A 23,211-nucleotide genomic window follows, 5' to 3' on the forward strand; every position below is an offset into this window, starting at 1 on the left:
ATAGGAACCAGGGGTCGCCATGACTACAACACAAATATAGACATTTTATTTACTATCCAGAACCACCAGTGAACCTACACGAGTCTTCTGAATGTTTATATGTAATGTTGATGGTCAAATAATAGTAAATCTAAAAATAAAACACGTATCTCTCCACCATTAATGGATTTTTAAAAATGCATTGCAGCCCAAATGTTTCTCTCAAAACTATCATAGAACAAGTGTTTTTACATGCACTCAATAATCCTGTAACTTCAATTTTTCTTTCAACTTTGCACATATAACTGTACTTTTTTACTTTTTTGTAAATAGTGTATTTATACTAATTCAGTGTATTTAATATATTCTTATACTTTATATATTTTTCTAAGATTATATTGGTGAATGGAGGAATAGCAGAGTAAGAATGTCATTGCACAGTGTAACTGCCTGTTTCTGCTGTGCATACGACAATAAAACTCTTGAATCTTGAATCTGATGACTGCAGAAAATCTGATTGTCAGTAATCTGATAAATGCATTTACATACTCTTCAGTAATCAGATAAAGGGGAAACTCCGGGTCTACATGAGTCAGACAGTGACCAGATTTCTGCTTTACAACCAGCCAATAACCTCACAGAAGAAGACGTGATGTAAACGTAATGTTAAACTTTATACCATGGCTTTTTTTTTTTAAAAAACATTGCGCCGCTTTACCTGAAAATATGAACATAGATCGTGTAGAAGATGAAGAATATGTAAATCCTTAATTTCATCAAGCATGTATTTGGTTTTGGTGTCGCTCCAATAGTGTTTTGCTGCGTCTCGTGGCAAAGCTGCTCACTTATTTCCAGTACCGCCATCTGTTTTCACGCAAGCTCAGAGAAATCCGAAAGAAATCAGAGTAAGAGTTTACCTGCACTGAGAAATCTGATTACTGAGCTAAAATCCAGCTCTTTTTAATCAGATTTCTGGACCTTACTCCGATCTAAGAAATCCGAGTATGCTGATTAAATGACCATTTGACCAATCAGACAACTGCAGAAATCCGATTATGATTAGATTGAGTGCATGTAAGCACACTCACTGTCTTGGGTATCAGGCAGTGAATTCATCACCATTTCATGTAACAACTTTCTGTGAGGGAGCTTTTAGAGGTGGACGTCTGGTTCCTATCACCACCACTGTGAACAGTTCTGACTCAGTAAGTTTATCTAGAACAGAGCGTTTCACACCAAACCACTCTGAATGACTCTGTTTAGACTGTAACCATTTAATTAGGAAGAAACTTTGAAAAATTGGTGGAGTTCCCCTTTAAGGCTTAAGGCGAGGTTCGCATCTTTTCTGCATCTTTCCATCATACGCAGGGAGAGAAGGTAAATGCAGTCACTCTGAGGAGTAAGAAAGCATACAGCACTCTGGAGTGAGGAGGTAAAATCCTTAGAGACACCAGAAAGTCCTCAAACTATCGATCTGCAGGGAAAAAGTGCTCATACAGTTCAGTGTTGGTTGTTCTCATTCAGCTCTCAGCTCTGGGGTGAAATCTTTGTGGCTCACGTAGTTCAGTCTAATGAAGGCCGGCCGGCATTGAGGCTTAATAAAGACAGGAGGGAGAGGATGAGATAGAGAGAGATAGAGGGAACAGACTACAAGTCCACACAGCACAAAGAACCAGAGCACTGCAAGACACTAGCAACTCTAGGGAAAAAGATCAGCTACGTGAGGGAAGGTTGAGGAGGCAGTGAGGAAGTGCTTACTTTTTCATCCAGCATCGCACTAATCAGTAGACTCGCTTTCCCAAACTCGTTTACACACTGAGCACTTTATTAGATACACCTACACTGTATCCACACCCACTGTCCACTTTATCAGCTCCACTGACCGTATAGTTTCACTCTGTAGCTCTACAGTTACAGACTGTAGTCCATCTGTTTCTCTGCATACTTTGTTCTTCAGTGGTCAGGACCCCCACAGGACCCTCACAGAGCAGGTACTATTTAGGTGGTGGGTCATTCTCAGCACTGCAGTAACACTGACGTGGTGGTGTGTTAGTGTGTGTTGTGCTGGTGCGAGTGGATCAGACACAGCAGTGCTGCTGGAGTTTTTAAACACTGTGTCCACTCACTGTCCACTCTATTAGACACTCCTACCTTGTCGGTCCACCTTGTAGATGTAAAGTCAGAGACGATAGCTCATCTGCTGCTGCACAGTTTGTGTTGGTCGTCCTCTAGTCCTTCATCAGTGGTCACAGGACGCTGCCCACAGGACGCTGCCCACAGGACGCTGCCCACAGGACGCTGTTGGCTGGATGTTTCTGGTCCAGCAGTGACACTGAGGTGTTTAAAAACTCCACTGCTGTGTCTGATCCACTCGCACCAGCACAACACACACTAACACACCACCACCACATCAGTGTTACTGCAGTGCTGAGAATGATCCACCACCCAAATAGTACCTGCTCTGTGAGGGTCCATGGGGGTCCTGACCACTGAAGAACAGGGTAAAAGGGGGCTAACAAAGTATCAGAGAAACAGATGGACTACAGTCTGAAACTGTAGAACTACAAAGTGAAACTATACGGTCAGTGGAGCTGATAAAGTGGACAATGAGTACATAAAAGGTAGGTGTATCTAATAAAGTGACTACTGCATGTATATCTTCAGCATAATATTTAATAAAATCTCTACAGACTGTGTTTCTTTGATTCTAGAATTTCTTTAAATTTCTTCTTGATCTAAACACCGTCCAGGGTAGAGCTGAACGACAGGTTTTTAAACCAGAAATTAGTTTTAATTTTAGTTACCAGTAAAAGCATATAATGAAAACAAACACACGTATATAAACTGAAGGACTGCAGCGCTGCATATATTTTTCTGCGCTTTATGGATAATACAAAAACTGACCAATCAGAGCTGCAGCCCAAACAAACATGTCGCTGCTGTCAGAAGAAAACCTCGCATCTCCATTTTTGTCATTTTGCCATTATTTAAAAATACCTGTTGTCCTTTACATTGTGTGCAAATTTCATGAAGAATGGACCAAAAGAAACGGCCCAAAATGACTTGGGGGGAAAAAAGTCTGGTTCCATTGATTTACATGTAAAGTAAAGCTGATTTTTTCAGAACAGCTCTTCTTGCTGGTTGCGGAGCACAAAAGCTTATACGACAAGCAGCACGACGACTACAGCAACGTGGGGGTTAAAGAAAGAGCCTCGAAACTCCCCCACTGTTATAAAGAAATAGCTTCGGAATCGCTTGTTATACAGCTTCAGCTCCTGTGTGAGGCGGCGGAGCTCCCTGTGCTGTTGTCCTTTTTCTAGAATGGGGTGAACCCAGCGTGTGTTGTTTAGTTGCAGCGCCTAAAAGGAAAATGATGAATTCATCATCACTGGTACTTAAACAATCCATTTCTTCTCCCTCTTCTGTCTTTTTTCCACATTTTCGGAGAGTTTCAATAAATAAAAGGCTTCCGATTTGGTGCGAGCGCCACTATGTTGAAAAGCACATCCATTTTTATTTGTTATTGACCCCTGTTGGTGTTGCCATATGGCAACAATTACTTTGCCAATTTTAATAAAAAGCAGTAATATAAAATCTTTGTTTTCCTATTTAATTGTGGAAAAAGGGTCTTTTACTTTGAAAGGACAAATAATTTATGACATCACATTACCACGAATTCTTAGTATGACGCTGTTATTACCATATATTCCAAATACCACCTGAAAAATGTATTAATTTACAATATTTGTGAATACTGGGTCGCATGTTTTTGCTAAGTATAAGTTGGATTTGTTTGGTCTTGTTTTTAATAAAAAGATGTTTTTAGAGAAAAATTAGATTTTATGGTGATTTTTTTAGATTTTATGGTGCTATGGTATGCCATATGGCAACAATTTACCAAATACCCCACTTTAAAAAAAAAAATAGATGTTTTTTCAAATATTTCCATTATTTAAGCAATTTTAAATAACAAAAACATGTTAAAACATTATCATGTTTAAGTAATAATTCATGCAATAGAGGGTTAATTATCTGATTAGATAGACTAAGTGTAGAACAGGGGGACTCCAGGACCAGCACTGAGAACCTCTGGTTTAAGACCATGTCTACAGTCTTTTATCTAGAGGGACGATTAGTGCGAGCTGGATGACAGAGGAAGGCACACATCCTGGGGGTCTGAAATTATCTCTGAAAATATTAGAGTACTGACCTGCTCACAGACATTTAATGTAGGCTAGCAAAACAGAAAATACACCATGAAATCAGCAGCCATGTGAAAATCCAGCAAAATACACATGAAGACAGAAGCACGACAGTAAAACAGTAACAGATGCAGGTTGACGAAAGGATGAGGTCATCAGGGATCAAAGAACAGAGACAAACTAAGTGTTAAAGAAAAGGAGAGGGGTTATGGGGGGGCATGTTATAACATACCTACCTGGTGGAAAGGTTGGGGTCTGTGTGGTCGGCAGTCTCAGATGACCACAGATTTGTGCAGGTTAATACTAATATCATATATTTTTGTCAGGTCGTTTAGACGTCTGAGCTTGTGATTACTCACTCCTAAGGTTAGTGTTTGATCACCCTGCGCTGACAGTGAGACTGGATTTAAACTGGATTTACTCTTTAATTAGAGGCTGTGCTCGTTTAGGCATGTTAGCAACTCTGTATGTAAATTATGGCAATAAGATTTGTCAAAATATGAATTCTGAATCAGCCTTTGTAGTATTAATATTTTTAAACACGGTCAAAAGAGTTTTTACATCTCATCACATATTTGGTTATCAGTTCTGAATTTTTTAAAAAGGTTTTTAAAGCGTATCATTACTAACAATTATTATTACTATTATTACTATTATTATTATTATTATTATTAGTAGTAGTAGTAGTAGTAAAATCTTAAAAAAAAAGATGGTTCTTCAAGGGTTCTTTAGTACAGAAAATGTTTCCATATAGAACCACGAACACTCAAATAATCCTTTCCGTAATCAAATGGTTCTTTTCATTCTTCCAATTGATGGAGAATGTGCTGTAGAAGGTTCCACATAGCACCCAAAAGGGTTCTTCTATTGTTACAAGCTTGATATTTTGTGATATAAACCTCTTTTCAAAAAGGTTCTAAACAAAAGCTTCTACAGCACATTCTGAAGAACCCTTTCATGATGCAATCATGAATCATTTCCATAATTTAAACGGTTCCTCAGATTGATGGAGAATGCGCCGTAGACGGTTCTTTCTGAAAAGGGTTCTATATAGCACCCATAAGGGTTGTCAAGCTTGTAACAACAGAAGAACTGTTTTGGTTACTATATAGAACCCTTTTCAAAATGGTTCTAAACAGAGCCATCTACAGCACATTCTGAAGAACGCTTTCTTGATGCAAAGAACCCTTTAATCATGCAAAAGATTCTTTGAGTGTTCATGGTCCTATATGGACTATATTCACTAAAGAACCCTGAAAGAACCATGTTTAAGAGTGGAGCAGTGGTCTTTGGCACTGCGTCTTCGCAGCTCATTACACTGACAGTTAACTGGAGATGACTCTAAACATCCTGTTCATGTTTTCTGAGAGCACCAAGTCTGTGACGGTGCTGCTCTAAAATCTCCAGCTTGTTTTTATTCCATTCAAAATTGCTGAATGTTTACTACACCACCCAATTTCTGAGTCATACAAACATTTTAAATATAGCAAATATTCTAGAAAATATTATCTTGAACATTCAAATATTCTGTCAGAATTAGAAAAGTCAAGTTGTTTCAGTTTAATCTTATTTTTTTACTAATAAAACTTTAAATAATACAAGGTAATGGAACAATGTTATCAACTGTGTATGTAAATCAGCGGTGCACAGCTCCGGTCCTGGAGGGCCGGTGTCCGGCTCAACCACACCTGCTTACACTTATCTGTTAATTGGCAGGTTTAATGGGTGTGTTTGAGTAGGGAAACCTCAAAACTGTGATGGACCCCCCCCCCCGCCAGAACCAGAGTTGTGCACCCCTGATGTAAATGACATTTTTCTGTCAAAAAAGCTTTTGTATTCAGTTAACGGAAGATTTTAACTCCGAATTTTCTGTCCATGTTTACCGAGAACACTTGCAAACTCCTTATCTGCTGTAATATCGCCATGGCTGTGACATCACTTCCAGCCATAAGATGAAAATGTCCAGAAGGAGCTGCATTACTGTCTTTCCACTTAGGCATAAATAAATGTTTGTATAAGCTGCTCGATCTTAGACAAGATACTGACTTATGCACAACTGAATGAGTTTGTGAGCGAGAACAGAAAAGTACACTGAGGGAGTAAACACAACGAAATAAACACATCATGGATGCAATCCGGATGAGCAGGACAGGGAGGAGAAAGTGGAGGATAACAAGGACAGAGGAAACAAATCGGAAGAGGAAATGAACTGAAAGCACTGATCTTAGTTGGGAGAAGTGTGGGAGACCTCACCTTCATTGGGATGTTGGTGATGGTGGTGGAGGCCAGGTCAAAGTGCTGCTGCACCAGCACGTTGAGTTTGGAGGCCAGGTGTCTCCCAGCGCGTACGCTGTGCACCTCACTGCTCAGAACAGACGAGATCTGACACAGACAAACGTTACAGATCAGAAGGTAGAAAAGTTGTTTTATTCAGAGATCGTGAAAATAGAAAAGATGAGGACATGGAGATGATTCAACAAGTGGTGTTTTACTGTTCTTAAAGTCCCACAGAACCTAAATCATTTACGTAAATCAGTCTTAAACCAAGTGCAACATAAACAGTCTGCTTAATTCTAAGGGATAAAGAGAGGCTGGAAAATTATCATCTACAGAGAAAATAACTGTTTGGGTCCAAAAAATCAAGCACTATAAAAAATATTATGAAGCTCAGGTGAAAAAAATAAATAAAAGAAAATGTAGGATTTAATATAATACTCAATTTCAGTGTCACACAAAACATTTTTAGTATGTTACGCTGTGTTACCTGGGACTTTAAGACTAATCAGCACATGAACCTCAGAAATTCCTGAAGCCATGCAACATCATGCAGTATCAGCTTCGCGCTGTACATGTAGGACAGAGGTCACTAATAGGCAGACCGCGGTCCGAGTCCGGAACCAGACTCTGTCCTATGCGGACCTGGACCTGTAACCGATAAACTATGGAGAACTATCTAATTTGGATGGGGTGGTTCTATTTTAATCGGCGTAGCTTTTCTAGTCTTTACGGTAGCTTTAGCGGCCCAGGAAACTCACAGACCAATCGCGTTGTAAAAATCACTTGATGCTACTCAGCCAATCAGATCTGTGTATTACGATGAGCACTGAGACTCGAGTGAGTGACGCTCACACAGGGGAGGGACGAGGCGAGGAACAGCAGTCGGAGAAGAAAGTGAGTCAGAGGGAGGTTATTTCACATGTGATCTAAAAAGAGAAAACTGACATAAATGTTGAAATATGACTGAATTGTACTTTATTTGGTTTGACATTCAGTTGTTGACTGTATAAGATGTTGATATACCTACTAGGCTACTTCAGTAAACAGTATATGGCACTGAATCATAATACAAGTTTGACATTATGATGTTTCGGACCTTTGCTTGAGGAAATTTTCTCTAACTGGACCTTATTGAGTTTTAATTAAAGACCTCTGATGTAGGAAAATCACACACTATATGTCCAACCAAAAGTTTGTGGACACCTGCTCACCCAATGTTTCTTCCAAAATCAGGAGTATTAAACAGGAGTTTGTTCCCCTCTGCTGCAGTAACTGTCTCTGCTCTCCTGGAAAAGCTTCTAGATGTTGGAACATTGCTGTGAACATTTGATTGAGCATTAGTAAGGTCAGGTGCTGATGTTGGACAGTCAGTTCTAGATCACTAACTCATCCCAAAGGTACTGGATGGAGCTGCATCACTCCAGAGAACACAGTTCCACTGCTCCACAGCCCAATGCTCGTGGGGCTTTATACTCCTCTAGCCCATGCTTGGTGCTGGGCATGGTGACCTTAGGCTTATGAGTGGCTGCACCAGAGCATTCCATTGTATTGTCAACGCTCTTCTATGGAGATTATACAAGCCGTGTGTGCATTTGAACTCCTGCGTCTGCAGTGAACGCACCTTAATACAGCTGAATTCACTTATAAGAAGGGTGTCCATAAACTTTTGGACATATAGTGTACATCAAACCATAATGAAGAGTTTAAACACAGATCCAAGCATCAACAAGACTTAGGCTACGTTCACACAGCAGGTAAAAGTGGCCCAAATCTTATTTTCTCACCAAATCCTGTTTTTTTTCTTTGGCTGTTCATTTTATCTTTTAAATGTGATCTGTATGCAACATCCGTCTGAACAGATCAGCTCCTAAACTGACCCACATGCGCAAAAGAACGACGCTTTACGTGGCTCATCCAGAGGTAAACAATCCAAATGGAGTCAACAGTAACAGCCGCTCCAGGAGGTTTCAGCTTCACCTTCTCCAGCATCACAGGAGCTAATAAGTTCCATGTCTGAGCTTGCAGTAAAAAGGGCACGTTATTCAGCCACAGCCACTTCTTTGGTTCACGTTCTTGGTTTCTTTAAGCTTTGCTTTCAAACTTAACTTTTCTCTGACGCTGCAGCCTCGTTCTCCTACGGCCGCGTTCGAACACAGAACAGTTTAGATAAACGTCTTCTAATTTTGTTTGTACAGAAACAGCAGCTTAAATGTTTATGAGTCTCAGCAGCGTGAAATTATGATAAATGCCGAGTTGGACTGACGTAAAAGTCGCTTGATTTCCAGTCTGGCAGTTCAGACTGAAACACACTGCCGCATAATGGATACGGATCGGATTTTAGTATCGCATAAGAAAGGGTCTCAAATCGGAACTGAAAATGTCAGATTCAATGGCTACATTGACATTACAAGCCTCGTTACTCAAATTCGATTTTTTGCTCAGATCTGATCTTTCTGACAGGATGGTTCACACTCGTTTAGGTAAGTGACTCAAATCTGTCATTAATGTGACGAACCGGCGTCCTGAAATGACCCTCATGAGCTCATCCTACTCAGTAACGTCATGTGGATGAATCACGTTCATCATCAGCACAAACTAACGAGCAGAACGAGCTTCGCTGAGAAGATAATTAACTCTGATCAGCTCTCAGCTTCATTATTAGAGCGAGACGAAGGAGAAAAAGGTGAGATGAGCTGCTTTTCCACCGTTTACAGGCTTTAACTTCTGTTCGGCGCTGTTGCCATGGTAACGCTGAATGATGGTGCAGCGCAGTGGAAAAAAGCATTCCCAATCCAAGCGTCACATTAAGGTCATATGGCTATGAATCGGATACGTATCCAATCTAGGACCTAATATGAAAGCAGTTCAGTTCGGATTTGAAAAGATCAGATTTGTGTCCACACAGCTCTGAATACATCAGATCTGAGTCACATTAGGGCAAAAGATCAGATTTGTGCCACTTCAGCCTGGTAATGTGAACAGAGCCAATGTGTTTTTGTTGATCACACTGATATGAAGAAAGAGATCAGATTTGGGCCACTTTTACCTGCTGTGTGAATGTAGCCTTAGATCTCATCTCATTTGTTAAACTCACCTCCTTCTTCGGCCGGTCTGATACCAGCGTGTCGTCTCCTTGTGGGTAAATATGGACGAGCACCAGCTCACACTGCTGGATGGGCATAAGTCTGCACAAAGTAAAGATCATCCTATAGAGATCTTTCATTTTTTCACATGTTCGATTATCCCACACAAATGTTAACATCACTAATCCTGTATGAAGGGCAGCACATGGCAGTTACGGATATGCAAATGGAAACGGACTGCAACTAAAACCTAAAACATGTCTGCGTAACACTAGAGGGCGCTCAGTGAATGGAGCTAAAGCCTAAAAAGTTACAGGAACACTCCAGAAATTAAAAATGGTAAAGATGTAAACAGAGGCATTCTGAGGTTTAGAGAATCAGAACTGTTCACAGTGCTAGTAATGGGAACCAGACGTCAGAAGCATTTTATGCCTTTAATATCTACCTTTAAGAGAGTTACACAAAATAGCTGTGAATGCATTAACTGATGCCTGAGACATCGTTTGACGATAGCTTTGAGAAAGGTTTTGGCCTAAAACATATTTTTGTAAACCTACTGATGAAAAGGTACATTTTTTTTTTATTTACATCTGAATCACTGAACAATATAAGATTTTTGAAAAGTATAAGTATTACATTAAAATATATATTACTTTTTAAAAATATATATATAAAAACCTGTTTTTCTACAGCAAAAATGGTCAACATTACTGCTATTGAGTGCTAATTGGTTAATATTACTGCTACTGAGTACTGATTGGTCGGTATTACTGCTACTGAGCGCCGATTGGCCAGCATTACTGCTACTGAGCGCCGATTGGTCAGCATTACTGCTACTGAGCGCTGATTGGTTGGCGTTACTACTACTGAGCGCTGACTGGTTCGTGAGCTGATCAGCTCATTGGCTGAATAAAGCACATGCTTGCTGACATCATGAATGTACATGAGGCACTGTTAGAAAGTCCTATAACTGGACTCAATGTTAATGTTAGCAATGTTAAAATATTTCTGTTCTGTGTTCTGTAAACACTGCATTTGCCTGTATATACAAAATGATGCATCATAGAAACCCAGTCACCTGCCTCATTTAGGAGTGTGGTCTAGTGTCGGACAAACCCAGAGGACATTATTAAGCAGACCTCCTCACTAGAAATTCCATGCAAAAATGACCCACCTGTCAGATCCAGCAGCCAGCTTGTTCTGCTCCTGAATGGTTTCCAGCACACAGTCCTCCAGCATCCGCACGTGTGTGTCACTGAGGGGGACAAACAGATTCAGCTGAAGTGCTCAGATATTTTCCTAGGACTTTGCAAAGAAAGCCAATTTCAGCATCTTAGAAATGTACAGAAAAATTTGTCAACAAAAATATTACCTCTGTAACACAACAATTCCATCTACAGTGTACAATCAGGCACATCTCTCAATACACATACAGTGCATTTTCACTGAGAATGGCTTTATGTACACGACAAAAACAAAGCCTACAGGTGGGGTTGCGTTATAAAATTAAAACTAACCATCAGAAGTCACAGTTATTGGAGGAGAAGTAACAAAGGCATGCTTTAATTTGATATTAAAGGACTAATTTCATGTATTTAACTGTAACTGTATTTCCTCACTTGTTTAAAAATCAAATACCTTAAATTTTCAGGCATTTAAATATACGGAAACTAAGCTGCAAAAACATCCTGTTTTGATGTCACTGATATCACTACATTTTCATTTAAACCACTTTTCCCCTACAGCAGTTCAGCTCTGCCCATTCACACTGAAGCTGTAAGAGTGTTTCAACCCAGAGTACTTATTAAATAAGGCACAATACAGGGCACCCAATCAGAACAGGGGTCATTTACATACATCACTTTAAAGGCATGGTAACCAAAACAGCCTGAGAATGAAGAGAAGTAGGAAAATGGTCACATAAAAATTAAACATGACTGATTTTGGTACATAAAACTTCAACATTATAACTGGAAAGATAAACCTTTAAAATACTGTTTAACTATTTCTCAATCATAGCAGAGAAAATCTATTGAAAGTGTAGATTCTAGACTTTCAATCCACACCACACGTGTTTGTGAGCAGAACAGGAGTTTGTTTGTCATAGTTTAAAGTTGTTTAAAATTACTGTTGTGTAAAGTCTTGAAATTGTCCAAAACCCCTAAAGGATCTCTGGGTCCGTTACCTTTTTGCATTAGTGAGACAGATGATGCGCCCCCTGTTGGCCACTCGGTCAGCCATGTCCATCAGAGTGGTCCGTGACTCGTGCTGGTATTCTGTAATCTTGCAGAGCGACTCCACTGCTGCCACCAGTCCGTGCAAGATGCTGCAGCATTCTGGATCCTCACGCGGGTTGGGAGGCCCTACAGCTGCCAGCGCTCCCATCAGCTGTTAAAGACAAGATTATTAGTTAATGCATCTGCTGCATCAGTGGTTTTTAACCTGTGAGCTGTGGCCCCCAGTGGACTGTGGTGGTACTGCAAGGGGGCTGTTTTTTCTTTTTAACCATAAAATGGTCCACTGTCCATTTTATCAGCTCCACTGACCACATAGTTTCACTCTGTAGTTCTACAGTTACAGACTGTAGTCCATCTGTTTCTCTGATACTTTGTTAGCCCCCTTTTACCCTGTTCTTCAGTGGTCAGGACCCCCATGGACCCTCAAAGAGCAGGTACTATTTGGGTGGTGCACTGCAGTAACACTGACGTGGTGGTGGTGTGTTAATGTGTGTTGTGCTGGTGCGAGTGGATCAGACACAGCAATGCTGCTGGAGTTTTAAAACACTGTGTCCACTCACTGTCCACTCTATTAGACACTCCTACCTTGTCAGTCCACCTTGTAGATGTAAAATCAGAGACGATAGCTCATCTGCTGCTGCACAGTTTGTGTTGGTCATCCTCTAGTCCTTCATCAGTGGTCACAGGACGCTGGATATTTTTGGTTGGTGGACTATTCTCAGTCCAGCAGCGACACTGAGGTGTTTAAAAACTCCAGCAGCACTGCTGTGTCCGATCCACTCAGACCAGCACAACACACATTAACACACCACCACCACGTCAGTGTTACAGCAGTGCTGAGAATGATCCACCACCCAAATAGTACCTGCTCTGTGAGGGTCCATGGGGGTCCTGACCACTGAAGAACAGGGTAAAAGGGGGCTAACAAAGTATCAGAGAAACAGATGGACTACAGTCTGTAACTGTAGAACTACAAAGTGCACCTATATAGTAAGTGGAGCTGATAAAATGGACAATGAGCGTAGAAACAAGGAGGTGGTCATAACGTTACGCCTGATCAGTGTATAACACAGAGTATCGCCAACAGACGGAGAGCAGAATTTACCTCTTGAATGTTCTGGTCCTCCTGTCTCCAACTATTCAGGATGTGGAATTCTGAATCGCTAACAATGTAATTCACCTGTAAAACAGTACGAGCTGAATAAATCACTGTTCGTAACACACTGAACAGGTTAATCATCCAGTTACCCTGAAAAATCACATTGTCTAATGTATCTTACGAGTTTCCTTGCAGGGTAGATGTCATAGAGAATACGCAAATACTCCATGGAGCACTCCACAGCGCACGTCCAGAGAGATTTGGAGACGGGAGCTAAAGGGATCACGCCCTGACCTCGACTCTTGGTCAGCATGTCACATTCAATCTGCTGCCTGCTGGACTCGGCCATGTAGGGACAGTGATCGACCACGAACGCCGTCTTGTGTGAGATTGAGAAGGTCTTCATCCTGCTGGTGCTCAAGGCTGATTACCTGCAAAAGAGAAACAGACTCCATGAGCTCGTATCAATATCAGAGCAATCCAAGATCGAAGCAAGTTTAACAAATTCAGGATCAAGAAAGCCAGTTTAAGGAAAATAAATATTCCCAGTCAGGCTGAAAGAGGAATTCCACCAATTTTTCTAAATTTCGACATAATTCAGTGGTCATTTAGAGTGGTTTGGTGTGAAATTCTTAACTATAGAGACTTGCTTTACAGTGGTGGTGATAGGAACCAGGGGTCACCATGTGGGGCTCAGTGATTTTGGGAACATGTCTAATTGCAATTCTTATATAGATGGACAGATAGAACTTCATTGATCCCGAAAGAAAATTGTAATTGATGACTAAGACTGGAACTGTGATTAAACTGTGATTCTTTTCTATAAATTAAGAGACGTGATGTCACAGCACATGGGTGTTTATTTGCTTCTGATTGGTCTAACTCATCTACACACTTAACAGGATGGTTCTTCAAGGGTTCGGTAGTAAAGAAAACGGTTCTATATAGAACCATGAACACTCCAAGAACTCTCTGCATGATTCAGTTTTTTTTTTTTTTGCATCATGAAATCGGTCAGATTTATGGAAAGTGTGCTGTTGATGGTTCTATATAGAACCTCTTTAAAAAGAGTTCTATACGGCATCCAAAAGGGTTCTTCTGTTGTAACAGTGTAAAGCTTCTACCAATTGAAGAACGCTTTTGCGTGCTATATAGAACCCTTTTCATAAAGGGTTCTATATAGCTTATTCATGCACATTTTCCATCAATCTAAAGAACCCTTTCATGATACAAAGAACCATCTAAAGAACCATCTTTTTAAGTGTGCAGATGAGCAAGATCAATCAGAAGCAACTAAAATAGTAATTCTTGCACTCAGTATAGTACATTGTGTCCTTAACATAGTAACTAGTGGCCTCAACATAGTAAACTGTGGTAACAGTATAGTAACTTGTGGCCTCGATATTGTAATTTGTGACCTAAATATAGTAAATTGTGGCCTCAAAACAGTAAGTCATGGCCTTAATATAGTAACTAGTGGCATCAGTATAGTAACTAGTGGCCTCAATATTGTAATTTGTGGCCTCAAAATAGTAAGTCATGGCCTTAATATAGTAACTAGTGGCATCAGTATAGTAACTCATGGCCTCAATATAGTAAATTGAGGTCTCAAAATAGTAAGTCATGGCCTTAATATAGTAACTAGTGGCATCAGTATAGTAACTCATGGCCTCAATATAGTAAATTGTGGCCTCAAAATAAGAAGTCATTGCCTTAATATAGTAACTAGTGGCCTCAGTATAGTAAACAGTGGTTGGTCTCTGTTCGGTTCGGACTCTGGTCGGTCTCTGTTCGGTTCGAGCTCTGGTCGCGGTAATGAGGGCAGAGAGGAGCGCTGTGTTTCTCTGAGCTCTAAGGAAGCCGAGCCGCTGTTAGCCGCTGTTAGCTGCGAGGCTAATGGCCGTCAGCAGGCGGAGAGCTCTCTGTGCGTGGTGTGTAAAAGTCTAACCCGGCGTTGCGCGGCGAGTCTGGATGAAGGTGATGAAGATGCCGCTGAACTGAGGAGGAGGAGGAGAATGATGATGATGATGTTGCGTTCCAGTCGCGGAGCCGCTGAAGCGAAGCCGGACTAGCCTAGCCTAGCCTAGCTTAGCTTAGCATTGTCCGAGCCGGCTGCGTCCCGCTCCGTAATGAATCCCGCAGGTCTGAATAATCCGAGATGAACTAGAGGCGAGCGGCGCTTTGATCTTCACAGGAAAACAAGATCTTAAGAAGAGCAGCGCGCTAACTGCGGGGCCGCGGACTAGAGGACATAATGCCGTGTTGCACACATCGGGCAGACTGGCAAACAATTCCGTGCGAATACAAGTGCAGCGCGAATGGTTCCAGTGTGCGGCCTCTGGAGAGCGCTTTCACAGAGCTTTCAGTCAAAGTGATGAAGCTTCATCATCATCATCACCCTGTCATCTTTCATCGAGTGAAACCTCCACAGAATATCCGGTGGAAATTCTGTTCCATACCTGATATACAATGCTGTTGTTTGTCTGTAAATATGTACATTGTCTGTATATTATTGTTCTTATACTGTCTATTTATTGCTTGTATACTGTGTATACTGTATATTGTGTATTGTCTGTAATGATGTGTACATTGTCTGTTTATTATTAGCTATGTTAGTCCACATATTGCTTGTATACTGTATATTGTCTGTAAATAATATGTGCATTGTTTATTATTAGCCATATGTAGTCCACACATTGCTTGTATACTGTATATTGTCTGTAAATAATATGTACATTGTATATTATTGTCCTTATATAGTCCATTTATACTGTGTATACTGTATATTGTGTATTGTCTGTAATGACATGTACATTGTCTGTTTATTATTAGCTATATTAGTCTACATATTGCTTGTATACTGTATATTGTCTGTAAATAATATGTACATTGTATATTATTATCCTTAGATTGTCTACTTACACCCATCCAGGGTGTTTCCTGCCTTCTGCCCAATGACCGCTGGGATAGGCTCCAGCGCCCCAGAAGGGCAAGCGGCTTAGATAATTTCTATTTACAGCTTGTGTGCTGTGTATATTGTATATGGTGCATTGTCTGTATATTATTGTCTACTTATTGCTTGTATACTGTGTATAGTCAGACACCAACAGCTGGAACCAAGTTCCTTGTGTCAACATACTTGGCCAATAAATCTGCTTCTGATTCTCCCTCATGTGGTGTGATCAGAGGTTCTCGCGCTACTAAAGGTGTGGTCGTTAGGTTAGGGCTCTAAAGCAGAGGGAAGGGTTTTTTGAAGATTATAAAATTGCATGTTACAGTGACCTCAGGATCATCCAAAACACCCCAAAACAAACGTGTGTAAACTGTTGATATTTCTTGTTTTACGCAGCTTGAACAGCCTGGAGTCAAACGGACCCTAAAGAACACTGATGTATACAGAACGTGTACAGGACATTGAAAATGTCTGATCATGTTCATTTTATGGTTACCCAGTCGTCTCCACTATTTAGGGAAAGTCATTAAATATGGACCAAGAAAGATAAATAGAATTACTAGAATAAGTAAATAATTTATTCAGAGATGGTAAACAGGGTGAAATTGACCTCAAAGATAATCAAAGGCTTAAAGAGCAATTTTTCAAAGTCTGCATAATTAAGAGTTTCAGATGTGTGAAACGCTCTCTTTTCTATACACACAAACACCTGGTTCCTATCACCACCACACACACACACATATATATACACACACACACACACATATCGCTGCTGTCAGAAGAAAAACTTTGTATCTCCATTTTTGACATAATTTGAAAATGCCTGTTACCCTTTACATTGTGTGCAAACTTGATGATGAATGGACCAAAAGAAACGGCCCAAAATGACTTGGAAAAAAGTCTGGTTCCATTGACTTACATTAAAAGTAAAGTAGGTTTTTTCCTTCTCCTGTAAAGCTATCATATTAGAGATACAAGGTTTTCTTCCAACAACACATCATATATATATATATATATATATATATATATATATATATATATATATATGTGTGTGTGTGTGTGTGTGTATATATATATATATGTATATATATATGTATATATACACATACACACACCTCTCACAAAAATCTCATAATGGGAAATATTAGGTATTTTGACTACTTTTAAGATGTTTTTACTTCTTATTATATATCTTATTACTGATATTAGATATTTATAAGATATTACAGTGCGCCTGTAGGGTTAGACATGAAAGGTTTTATTCATTTACTGCATTAATGTTGGCTCTCTAGTCACTCTTGTTTGTGGTTTTTCCCCTCGGGCTGAAATGTACGACTCACAAGTCAGTAAGATCAGTGGCTTCTCCAGAGTCCCCCGTTCGTGGATCAGATTAATCAGAACACTTCTCAGGCCAATCATAAACATTGGGTTTATTCATCATTTTAAAACATAAATACAACTTACATCGACAACATAGCCCATTGATGGAACTGAATAAATGGTCTATTATGAATGAAGCCTCAATATGAGCTCTCAGATTGGCCATTTCCACTGGTTTGCAGGAGCCTCTTCAATCAGCGGCTCCCATGGTTTCCATTCTGACATCTTCCTGGACAAGAAAAGCTCCGACTCCGCCTGTGGAACATCATCGAGGGACATTTTAAAAAGTGTAACGTGAGCTTATCACCCATATTAATGACATGATGAACTGTTTCTTCATAAACATGAACTAAGCAGCATGTATACCAGGCAGTCCGTTCTCTACTCACTTGTGCGATGACCTCCTCAATCTGGCCACAGTTGATTTTCTTCTCCAGCTTCTCTACATCTGGCTCCTTTACAGAACATCACACAGCAGGAAAATTTCAATTACACTTCACTGCAATCAATACCGGCATAAATAACCAGAATAATCAAATAACCAGAAAACTCAAGTATTTGGTATTTATTTATTTAGTATTATATTTAAAACACCTTAAGCTGTGCCTACACTGCATATAATTACATATAATTAATATATAATATATATTCATATTTAGCTCAGGAGTGACAGGAGGCTTCCTGATATTTTGTTCCTGTAGTCCGAGATGGTCAGTGATGTATTTGAACAGGGGATTAAGGCTACTGCTATCAACGAATATTCTAATAAAGCAATAAGCCACAAATAGCTGTGCATTACTGGGATTTTGTCACAGGGAAGGGTGTCGTCAGAGTAAAACTCCCTTTCCTGTGATAAAATCACAGTAACTCAAGGCCTCAAGTGGCTTATTGCTTTTTATAAATCGGCGTCCAACATAAAATATAATGAAATTACACACTTTTTCAGAAAATAACTTAAGTAATTATTAATAATGATCAACATAAACAAGTATTCTGCCAACAAATGTAGTTCTTTTGGAGTACAGTGTTGTTGCCAAGCAACCATGGACCACTGAACAAGGAGAACATTTGGTCGCCCATCAGGGTGTTTTGCGATCATTTCATTCATTTTTTAATTTTTTATTATATAACAATGAATATATGATATCGCAGCACTGTTTAATATAAAATCCTTCACTTCTGGTCACCAAATCACCACCGCGAGTCTTGTTTAGTACCAATCCAGCGGCTTCTCTTCTCACACTGGGGCTGAATCTCAAACAGCTCCCTGCTCCCTACATAGTGCACTACATAGGAGTTTAAATACTGGATCCTGCAGCCCAACAGAGCAAAATACAGGTAAGAAACAGTCATTTGGGATTCAGACTCATCCACACTCGATACATGATGCACTGTTTGGCTGTAGAGGCTAGAACTTCAAAACTTTCATAGCTAGAACACTATTTAGGGAGTACGGAGCCGTTTGGGATTCAGCCTGGGTTTGACGCGACTTCCAACTAAACACATTTGAAGTGTGTAAGATATTCAAGTGATGTTTTTTAGGCTTTTATGTTGCAGTTTTACAGTTAATCATACTGTAAGTGTTTTAATTCAAGCCTGTGATATTAATGATGGAGCTGTTTAGCATGTTTGCTCTCTTTCAGCCTGTTAGCTAGCTGACCAGCCTGGTTCTAGTTAAGAACATAAGTTGTCAGCCCCTCAGTTTAAACAAAAAATGGGTTCTTAGTTCATCAGTACACTCGGTGCTCCATGCGAGCAGCATTAGAGTCAAAGATTATTCCATCAACATTAACAGGTTTTTTTTGTGCTGTGGCGCCGTGATACAGAGTTCAGTGGTTGTGAGTCATAGGTGTGGTATATTGTGGATTTTACAACGGCTTTGAACGCAGCTCAGCCAATCAGATATTAGGACCTGAACTATCCGTTCTATAAATTTGATTATATTTAAGCAATAGAACACAGAGGGAGTGTGTTATCGTGAAATAACAATGATGTTATTGGCGATAACACACTCCTCGAGTGTTCTATTGCTTTTATACAACAGTTAAATAAATACAGTAATAAATTAATAAACTGGGCCGTGAACGCGGCGTTTAATATGTTTTAATGTTCGCAGTTCCTTCACCAAATTATAGTTCCTTAACGAGCAGCTTGTTGCTACGTCAGAGTAACGAGCTCCGCCCACTCGCTGCACAGCCGGCAGTTCGTTCTCCAGCTCCTTACACTAAACTCCCAAACTGTTCAGAAATGAACCCAACACCATTCGCCAAACGTGTAGTCTGATCTTCAGAGTCTGACCAAATCAGACTGAGCCATAAAACTGCCGCAATATCAAGTTCAGCTCAGTTTTGTCAGTTTTTGCCAGATCAGTATTAATGTTGTTTTGTTCCAGCCAGTCTGTAAAGCATCTTACAGCCCATTTAGTTTGGCGAATGGTGTTGGGTTCATTTCTGGCTGATTCCAGGTTGTTCAGCTGTTCTTCTGTCTCAGCTGCCGACTGAAAAGCTGCTCAGTGGTGATGACAGTTTGGGAATTTAGTGTCGTCTCATCTTCAGAGTCTGACCAAATCGGCTGTCGGTCAAATCTTAAAAGTGTCCATTTTCTGTTTGTGGCAAAGTAAGAAGTGAAAATGTTCAAATGTCTTGAGCGTCTCCTACAGCTGTCAGAGTCGTTGCTTAGCAACAGTGTCTCAGCGGAGTGATACAGTGTTTGTGAAAAACCTGTGATGTTATGGTGAAATAACAGCACAGTTAGAACACTTTTCAACCAATCAGCTTGCGTGGCCGGAACTAACTGTTGTATATAATGGAATTGATCGTATTCAGGTGAGGCCACATCGCCCAGCCCTACTGACAGCATGGTCAATCAGAAACCTGACATTTGAAATAAATACAAATCTAAGGGGATGTTTTCTTACTGTTTTGACGTGGTTGAATCTCTCAGTGATCAGCTGCTCTGTGTACTTCCTGTAGGCAGCATCCTGGGGCATCGACTGGAGGGAACCCAAAATCTTGGTGTACAGAACCCTAAGACGCTGGGGGTAGAACAACAGGAAAGCTGAACGGTTTGTTTGCACTGCACTTGCCCTTAAGTGAAATCATGCAGACTTACATTTACTGCAGACTTAAGAGACTGAGACTGTTTTTTGCATTTACCTGATGCGGGTTTTGTGAAACAGCGAGTCCCACCAATCCCGTGGTCTGAAAGGAATAAACAATTAATGCTTTAGGCCAAGTGAAGGGCAATTCCACCCATCTTTCAAAAGTTCTTCATAATTAAATGGTTCAGATGTAAACAGAGTCGTTCAGAGTGGTTTGGTGTGAAACGCTTCGTTCTAGATAAACTTACCGAGTAAGAACTGTTCACAGTGGTGGTGATAGGAACCAGACGTCCACCTCTAAAAGCTCCCTCACAGAAAGTTCCTACATGAAATGGTTATGAATTCACTGCCTGATGACTGAGACACTGTTTTATGATAGTTTTGAGAACTTAAACTCCATTCATGGTGGAGGGATACATGTTGAGGTCAAATAGTCCCCAAAGAAAACTTATTATTTCAGATTTTCCTCTATTTTCCATCATCAACATTCCATATAAGCTCAGAAGACTCGTGTAGGTTCACTGGTGGTTCTGGATAGTAAATAAAATGTCTATATTTGTGTTGTAGTCATGGCAACCCCTGGTTCCTATCACCACCACTGTAAAGACATCTGAACCATTTCACACCAAACCACTCTGAACCACTCTGTTTACATCTCACACACAGAGTTACAAAGGAAACTTGAAAAATTGGTGGTATTCCCCTTTAAGCAACCCCTACAGAGATGAGTGCTCTCTGTATTCCTCTCATGCTATATAATGAGTTAAACTGACCTAACTGACCTGCATGAAACCTAAACGTTTCTTTTCACATGTAAGTTAGTCTTCACCATTTTAGATTATGTAGGTGTAACACCCTGTTAGGATTAGGATTAAGGATTAGGACCATTAGGATTAAAACCTGATAGTTTTGCTTTCTAATGGGAATTGGCTTAATGTTTCCTGTGAGTCCACCACTTTCCTGTACGACACTTTTAGATCCCATTAGGAAAATATCAAATGCCTCTGGAATCAGAACCATCAGAGTCCTGCACACTGTGATATCAACCCATCAGGACAACACAGAATACCATAACTGACTACTGGACACCATCAGAAACCAGCAGACACTGTTTTTTTCAGCAGGAACATGTTATACACAAAAGATGGTTCTTCAAAGAGTTTAGCAATGACAGTGGTTCTATATAGAACCATGAACACTCAAAGAACCATTTACATGCTTAAATGGTTCTTTGCATGGCTTCAGACAGATGGAGAATGTGTTATGTATATGGTTCTGTAAAGAACCTTTTTAAAAAGTGGTTCTATATAGCACCAAAAGGTCTTTATAGGACATATGCATATACAACACATTCTACAAAGAACCTTTCTGAAAATGGTCCTATGTAGCACCAAAATGGGTTCTTCTACTGTTAACTTACAAGCTTGACATCATACAAAAACAGCAGAACCCTTTTTGGGGGTGTATAGAACAATATACAGCACGTTCTCCATCAATTGAAGAGCCGTTTCACCATGCAAGGAACTATTTAAGCCTGCAAATGGTTCTATAAAGAGCTCATGTTTCTAAATAGAACTATAATCTTAAATGGTTCTTTAGATGGTTTCAGACAGATGGAGAATGTGTTATATATGGTTCTGTAAAGAACCTTTTTGAAACTGGTTCTATATAGTACCAGAAGGTCTTTATAGGACATATGCATATACAACACATCCAACAAAGATTCTATAACTCATATACAACCCATTCTACAAAGAACCTTTCTGAAAATGGTCCCACGTAGCACCAAAATGGGTTCTTCTACTGTTAACTTACACGGCTGACGTCAAAAAAACAGCAGAACCCTTTTTTGGTGGAACATAGAACAAAATACAGCACTTTCTCCATCAATTGAATACGGAGCCCTGATGACGACATCCTGTGTAAATAAAAATAATGTGTGGCCACGACTTATTAACACGTGGGAACGAGATCCTAATGTGTGGCCACGACTTAGTAAAGCCTGGGAACGAGATCCTAATGTACTAAGTCATGGCCACGACCTAATCATCTCATTCCCACGCCTGACTAAGTCGTGGCCACACATTAGGATCTCATTCCCATGCTTTACTAAGTCATGGCCACGACCTAATCATCTCATTCCCACGCCTTACTAAGTCGTGGCCACAACCTAATCATCTCATTCCCACGCCTTACTAAGTCGTGGCCACGCATTAGGATCTCATTCCCATGCTTTACTAAGTCGTGGCCACGCATTATTTTTATTTATACAGGATGTCACCAGCGGGGCTCCGTAAGGAACTATTTAATCTAAGCCTGCAAATGTTTTTATAAACAGTTGATGTTCCTGAATAGAACCATAATCGCCTTTACTAAAGAACGCTTGAAGAACCATCTTTCCTAAGCGCGTGCAAATCAATATATCATAACATTAAACAGCGTATCGGTGAGTTTGTCCGGATTAATCCGCTCTGAATCAGATTTAGGCTGAATTCTCTGCTCAGCTCGGCTGGTTTGTGTTGTTTTGGTCGTTGGTCGTTAACTATGCTAACCGTTCACCTCCATTCCCGCAGCTCCTGCGCCCTGTGGCCGAATCTAGAGCCTGTACAGGGGGAGGAGGTGAACCAGCAGCTCTGCCTGAGAGCTGAGATCCGTATCTGAGCGATATTATAACCCGTTAAAGCTCCGTGACCTCCAGACCCGACCGACCTACCTTCTTCACCACTCCGGCCATGACTGCTAACGGCTAACCGCTAACGCCGCGCTCCCTCGACGGGGTATGATGTCGAGTGCGGAGCGGCGCCTCTCTGCTGCCCCCCTGCGCTTCACCGAGTCACTGCACCCAGCGCGGCTCGCTGGACCAGATTCGCCAAATTGAAAAATAAATAAAATTAAAAAATA

At 40.4% G+C, this 23,211-nt stretch overlaps 2 protein-coding genes across 3 annotated transcripts in view; both read right to left on the reverse strand.

Annotated features, from left to right (window-relative positions):
* The window catches only part of ints13 (integrator complex subunit 13), a 43,300-nt gene extending 28,152 nt beyond the window's left edge, over positions 1-15,148 (reverse strand). The window contains exons 1-8 of one of the 2 annotated variants that reach the window (XM_036577766.1): positions 14,826-15,148; positions 13,059-13,308; positions 12,884-12,958; positions 11,727-11,929; positions 10,716-10,796; positions 9,553-9,643; positions 6,435-6,563; positions 4,190-4,213 (exon numbers count right to left, since the gene is read on the reverse strand). In XM_036577766.1, coding sequence (XP_036433659.1) covers positions 4,190-4,213; positions 6,435-6,563; positions 9,553-9,643; positions 10,716-10,796; positions 11,727-11,929; positions 12,884-12,958; positions 13,059-13,283 — 828 coding nt within the window. In that variant the 5' untranslated portion in view covers positions 13,284-13,308; positions 14,826-15,148. The remainder of the gene's footprint in view (positions 1-4,189; positions 4,214-6,434; positions 6,564-9,552; positions 9,644-10,715; positions 10,797-11,726; positions 11,930-12,883; positions 12,959-13,058; positions 13,309-14,825) is intronic. The other variant, XM_036577767.1, reaches the window with a different exon arrangement.
* A 2,092-nt stretch (positions 15,149-17,240) lies between these two features.
* On the reverse strand, positions 17,241-23,112 carry ndufa5 (NADH:ubiquinone oxidoreductase subunit A5). The gene is made up of 5 exons (XM_036577768.1): positions 23,024-23,112; positions 20,366-20,410; positions 20,128-20,244; positions 17,600-17,665; positions 17,241-17,465 (listed from the first exon to the last, which is right to left on the reverse strand). The coding sequence occupies exons 1-5, from the start codon at positions 23,042-23,044 to the stop codon at positions 17,364-17,366; spliced, it is 351 nt and encodes a 116-aa protein (XP_036433661.1). The 5' UTR covers positions 23,045-23,112; the 3' UTR covers positions 17,241-17,363.
* Between the last annotated feature and the right edge of the window lie 99 nt (positions 23,113-23,211).

Source organism: Colossoma macropomum, unplaced genomic scaffold (genome assembly GCF_904425465.1).
Source record: "Colossoma macropomum unplaced genomic scaffold, Colossoma_macropomum, whole genome shotgun sequence".
Classification (NCBI taxonomy): Eukaryota; Metazoa; Chordata; class Actinopteri; order Characiformes; family Serrasalmidae; genus Colossoma; species Colossoma macropomum.